Source organism: Chelonia mydas, chromosome 1 (assembly GCF_015237465.2).
Source record: "Chelonia mydas isolate rCheMyd1 chromosome 1, rCheMyd1.pri.v2, whole genome shotgun sequence".
NCBI classification, from domain to species: domain Eukaryota; kingdom Metazoa; phylum Chordata; order Testudines; family Cheloniidae; genus Chelonia; species Chelonia mydas.
Window position 1 is genome coordinate 272,860,620 of NC_057849.1, and position 6,000 is coordinate 272,866,619.

The 6,000-nt window shown below is 39.7% G+C and overlaps 1 protein-coding gene across 3 annotated transcripts in view; it reads left to right on the forward strand.

The window, feature by feature from the left end:
* SLC6A15 (solute carrier family 6 member 15) overlaps nt 1-5,594 on the forward strand; it is a 55,253-nt gene extending 49,659 nt beyond the window's left edge. The window contains exons 11-12 of one of the 3 annotated variants that reach the window (XM_007069602.4): nt 1,930-2,092; nt 3,199-5,594. In XM_007069602.4, coding sequence (XP_007069664.2) covers nt 1,930-2,092; nt 3,199-3,570 — 535 coding nt within the window. In that variant the 3' untranslated portion in view covers nt 3,571-5,594. The remainder of the gene's footprint in view (nt 1-1,929; nt 2,093-3,198) is intronic. The other 2 variants (XM_027831736.3, XM_037885676.2) reach the window with 2 other exon arrangements.
* The last annotated feature ends 406 nt before the right edge of the window (nt 5,595-6,000 follow it).

Below are 6,000 nucleotides of genomic sequence, written 5' to 3' on the forward strand. Positions count from 1 at the left end.
GGTGAAGGAGTTACTTGACTACAGGCTGTAGGTGCCTACATGGGGAACAAATATTTGATAATGGGCTCTTCAGTCTAGCAGAGAAAGGTATAACATGATCCAATGGCTAGAAGTTGAAACTAGACAAATTCAGACTGGAAATGAGATGTACATTTTTAACAGTGAGAGTAATTAACCACTGGAACAATTTACCAAGGGTCATGGTAGATTCTCCATCACTGGCAATTTTTAAATCAAGATTGGATGTTTCTCTAAAAGTTGTTCTCTCAGTCAAAGGTCAGGACCATACTGTAGTAGATGCTGGACAAACACAGTACAAAAAGGCAGTGCCTGCCCCATGGAGCTAATAATCTAAGTGTAAGAAAAGAGACAACAGGTGGGTACAGATCAACAGGGGAATGCAAGGAAACATGAGACAATATTGATCAGCCTGGTAGACAGCGGTCTCAGCACAGCACCTAACCCTCAAGTTTTCTGTAGGCATCACAGCAAGGGAAAGTTTGAGGGAGGTGACCTTGTGGATGTTTATGTGGAGCTCCTCCCAAGCGTGAGGAGCAGCATAGGAGAACGTAAGAAAGTGTGATGGAGAAACTAAGAAAGTGGGTGATGAAGGCTGTCACCATTGGCAGATCAGAGGCAGGAGATGGCACCTTGATAGTATATGAGAGACGATAGGTAGTATGGCGATAGGACATGAAAAATCTTAAAAGTGAAGACAAGTAGCTTATGTTTGCTGTGGTGGAGGAAGGGAGCTATATACCAAGGGTTAAAGCCATTTGTGAAATCAGTTATTTTCACTGGTTTTAACTACGTGTCTATCTCTGTCCTTTGCTCACAATGAAGTATGTTCTCAGTGGTATGTTTCCAGGAATTAGATGAGATTTTATGTCATAGTAACCTTGCATGGGACATTTCTTTCACAACGTTAATTACAGTAGAAACGTTTTGTTACAGTAACATTCAAATAGGGAAATGAAACAGCAAAGGAGTTAAGATGTCATCAGAGTTTGCTGACAAAACCCAAAAGGAACCAGTTCTAAGTTAACACTCTCATTTTCTGCTGGCATTGGCGTATGTGTACTTTTTCATCAGAAAGTCCTAAAATTGTAGGCTTGGTTCAAAACATATGTTGCACTACTAAGGCACAGTGGTAGAATCAAGACCTCACACAGTCAGTCAACAACTGATAAGGTGCAAAACGGTAGCTTGTTGATAATGTAATTTATTATAATATATAGCACACTTAAATACAAATTAGTTTTGTGACACCTATTTTGTCCTTTCTGGTGCCCTACTTGTATATGAATTCAAAAGCAATGGCACATTCCTAAATAGATATCCCAGCACAAATATAAACACTTCAGTAGGTTTTGAGTTGGTTCAGGGTAATATTTCTTTTTACACTTATACTGGTTTGGGGTAGCATATTTGAACTAGCACACAGCTGCAAGAATGGGTTGGAAAAGCTCATAACAGTGTGTGTGTGTGTGGGGAGGGGGGGGTTCTAATGTATCACACCGACACAACAGTGTTAAATCTTTCTGAGCTGAACACTGTGGTCTTTCACAATGATTCATCAACAGTCAGAATATGTTTCTTACTTATTTTAAGGTAATCTAATCTATATTTGTGACACATCAGGGACTAACCATTGGTCTAACATTGTTTAGGGATCACACTCATTTCTGCTTGTGACTTAATCAGGATTCGAATCTAAGTTTTCTAGCACTCTGAGTGAACTTGATCTGAGCTGATTCAACCCATTATTAATATGGGTACTATCTGTAAACCCATACAATTGATCTAAGTGCAGATATTTCTATGTGTACACTTTATTGGTGTGCCGATTGTTGCAAATTAGCTGATACGTCTGAACTACAGACACTCAAAACCTCAGTTTCTGAACTAATAATGTGCTTTTCCCCCCAGATTTATGGAGGACCTAAAGGATATGCTTGGTTTTACTCCAAACCAATATTATTACTACATGTGGAAGTACGTTTCTCCTGTAGCATTGTTATTTTTGCTGGTAGGTAGTATTGTCCAAATGGGATTAAGTCCTCCTGGTTACAATGCATGGATTGAAGAAAAGGTAAGTAATAACGTATACCATTGCCAGAATAATGTAACTTGTATTTAAAGTGCTTTTGCTAGCCTGGGAAAAGATACTTTGTAATTCATATAGTTCATTACAAATGTAAACATGGCCACTTTTGTTTCTAGTTATACTAATACAAAAACATCATTACCTTTAATATAGCATTAGTTCTTTCATTTCCAAAAAAGGTAGTCACTGGCTGACAATGGCATTTGTTTGTTTGAATTAAAGCAGAATACATGGTGGTGGCACTGAGCTAGCATCAATTGTTTCACCACTTTGTTGTCATCAGCTATCATAGAACTCAATATTCAGATTAGGCATTTCATGGCCACTCCCCTTGGAAGCTGGTACAGCATATCAGTGAACAGCTACTTTATAGAACAATCTGTGATTGTCCAGTATAGTGGGATAAGGACATTCAGTTTTTGGGAAATCTAGCTATATTGTTTTTCAGTGAAAAATTGGTAATGTTCTGTTTTCTAGTTTTTTTGCAACATTAGCACTACTCTTAGTGCTTATTTCATCTCATTTAGCAACACCAAATCTGGGGTTGACTGCTAATCAAAATTTGGGGGAAGTTGATGTGTGATATCAATAGGAGTTTCGCCTGGGTTAGGATTGCAAGCATAGGCGCTGACTCCGTCGGTGCTCTAGGGCTGGAGCACCCACTGGGAAAAATTAGTGGGTACTCTGCACCCACCGGCAGCCAAGCTCCCCTCACCTCTCATCCCCCCTGAGCACGCCGCATCCCCGCTCCTCCGCCTACTTCCCAGCGTTTCCTTTCCAGCTGCCGCCAAACAGCTATTTGGCAGCGTTAGCACACTCCGGAAAGGAGGGGGAGGAGTGGGAATGTGGCGCTCTCAGGGGAGGAGGCGGGACAGAGGCAGTGCCGAGGAGGTGATTTGGGTAAGGAGTTGAAATATTGGCAGGGAGGGGACGGAGTTGGGATGGGAACTTTGGGGAAGGGGTTGGAATGGGAGCGGGGCAGGAGGGGGTCGAGCACCCAAGGGAAAGAGAGGAAGTCGGCACCTGTAATTGCAAGCTGTGTCTCTTATTAAGTAACAATGTATTAATTGTGTTTCTCTTGGCCCGCATAGGCTACTGAGGAGTTCCTGAGCTATCCACCATGGGGAATGATTATCTGTATATCTCTGATGATATTGGCCATACTTCCTGTCCCTATAGTCTTCATAGTCCGCCGCTGCAACCTGATTGATGATAGCTCTGGTAGTTTGGCTGCTGTATCCTACAAAAGAGGACGGATAATAAAGGAGCCTGTTAATCTAGAGGGAGATGATGCAAGTCTGATTCATGGGAAGATTCCAAGTGAGCTGCCATCTCCAAATTTTGGTAAAAACATATACCGGAAACAGACTGGATCCCCAACTCTGGATACTGCTCCCAATGGACGCTATGGTATTGGCTATCTAATGGCAGATATGCCAGATATGCCCGAGTCTGACTTGTAGCTAGAGAACAAAATTACTTTTTTTGTTGTTTATACTGTATCACTGAACATTGGCTCTCTAAGAGAAGTTGTCCGCTTCACTTACTAGAATGTGATCTCAGGTGCCCCCTAGCTACAGTCTTTAAAATATCATGACGGTACATATAGTGTAAAAATTCCCTTTGGATTGATCTTCTGGTTTTATATTGCATTAGAACATAAGAACAGTCATAGTGGGTCAGATCAAAAACCCATCCAGCCCACTATCATGTCCTCTGACAGTGACCATTTCCAGGTGCTTCAGAGGGAATGAATGGAACAGGCAATCATCAAGCAATCCATCCCCAGTTACCCAACCCCAGCCTCCGGCAAACAGCTGCCAGGGACACCATCTCTGCCTATCCTGGCTAATAGCCATTGATGGACCTATCCTCCATGAAGTTATCTAGTTCTTTTTTGAACCCTGTTATGGTCTTGGCCTTCACAACATCCTCTGGCAAAGAGTTCCACAGATTGACTGTGCGTTGTGTGAAGAAATACTTCCTTTTGTTTCTTTTAATCATGCTGCCTATTAATTTCATTTGATGACCCCTAGTTCTTGTGTTATGGGAAGGAGTAAATAACACCTCTGTATTTACTTTCTCCACACCAGTCATGACTTTATAGACATCTATCATATCCCCCCTTAGTCGTCTCTTTTCCAAGATGAAAAGTCCCAGTCTTATTAATCTCACCTCATATGGAAGCTGTTCCATGCCCGTAATCATTTTTGTTGCCCCTCTGTGAACCTTTTCCAAATCCAATATATTGTGTTTTTAGATGGGGTGACCACATCTGCATGCAGTATTCAAGATGTGGGCATACCATGGATTTATATAGAGTCAATATGATATTTTCTCTCTTATTATCTATCCCTTTCTTAATGATTCCCAGTATTCTGTTCACTTTTTTGACTGCTGCTGCACATTGGGTGGATGTTTTCAGAGAACTATCCACAGTGACTCCAAGATCTCTTTCTTGAGTGATGACAGCTAATTTAGACCCTATCATGTTGTATGTATAGCTGGGATTATGTTTTCCAATGTGCATTGCTTTGCATTTATCTTCATAGAATTTCATATGTCATTTTGTTGCCCCGTCACCCAGGTTTGTGAGATCCCTTTTGTAACTCTTTGCAGTGTGCTTTGGACTTGACTAGCTTGAGTGTTGAAGGGAATACACACCACACAAAAAAATCAGTGATGGCTTAGGTCTGTCAAGATAGCCAAGATTTTTTTTAAATTTAATTTGAAAGCTTTCTGTCTATAAAGTACAGGTGTTACCTCAGTTTGCAGCAATTTCTCAAATGATGTAATATTTCTGACTTGATTTAACTGAAAATCCCTTTTTTGATGTCAGGGTAACTCCCCAGTATTAGAAGTGAGCTCCAAAGTAGTTCACCAAACCCATATTTCTGCACACATTTGTATATACATTATGTAGATACGCTGTACTTATTTTGTTAGCACTGATAATTACTTAGGCTATTAGCTGAGTACAAAATCTTGCAAACTATTTTCTTATGTAACAGCTGTATAGAAAAATAGTATTAGTAAACCAAGGAGGAGGCTTCTAATGGGAATACGAGTCCCCAGTTCACTGAGGACTGCTTAAGCTGTGGCTGTATATTTTATGTAAAATATTTTCTTTTTCAGTGTGAAAATGATGTAAGAGTGAGTCACTCCAAGACTCTTAATGATTGTGCAGATTCTGCATTTTTTCTATGCTGTGTGCCTAAAAAACCTTCTTGATATTTATTGTGGTTACAAGATTACATATATATTATATTTATATAATATACTTGTAATGTAAATATGTATATTAATACTGTATGTAATGGTTTCAAAACTTGAAGCAAGATGGCTTTTTTAATTAGTATCTTTCTGTTTTGCTTCTGGTTTATGCAAAAATAAATCCTTGGTTTTCTTAGCGAATAATTGTTAAGAACTGTATTGCATTACATTTTAACCTATGAATAAAGAGAGTGAAAAAAGACGTTTATTTGTTATTTCCTGATATGTTTTTATAGTGTAACTCTTCTGCTTATCAGCTGGGCTAGCTGAAAGAACAATGTTCACAAAGAGAGGTGGAGAGAGGTGCTCAAAGCCTCTAAAAGCAAAAATATATTTAACTTGGAGGTCATGTTTTCATTAAATTACTGCATCAGGAATAAGGATTTTTTGTTATTACTACAATAATTTATGTAGCTCTGTAAATTTACATAGCATTTTACAAATCCAGACATATTATATGCCCTGAGGAGCTTATAAACTATAGACTCAATTCTGCTTTTGCCACAAGTCCTGAGCAAAGAGTAAAGAATGGCTATGTTGCCCCAGGGGCAGAACAAGGAACCAGATTGTGTCTCTGGGAGGGGAATGCAAGGAAGTTAGAGCCACTCTCTGGTACCTTG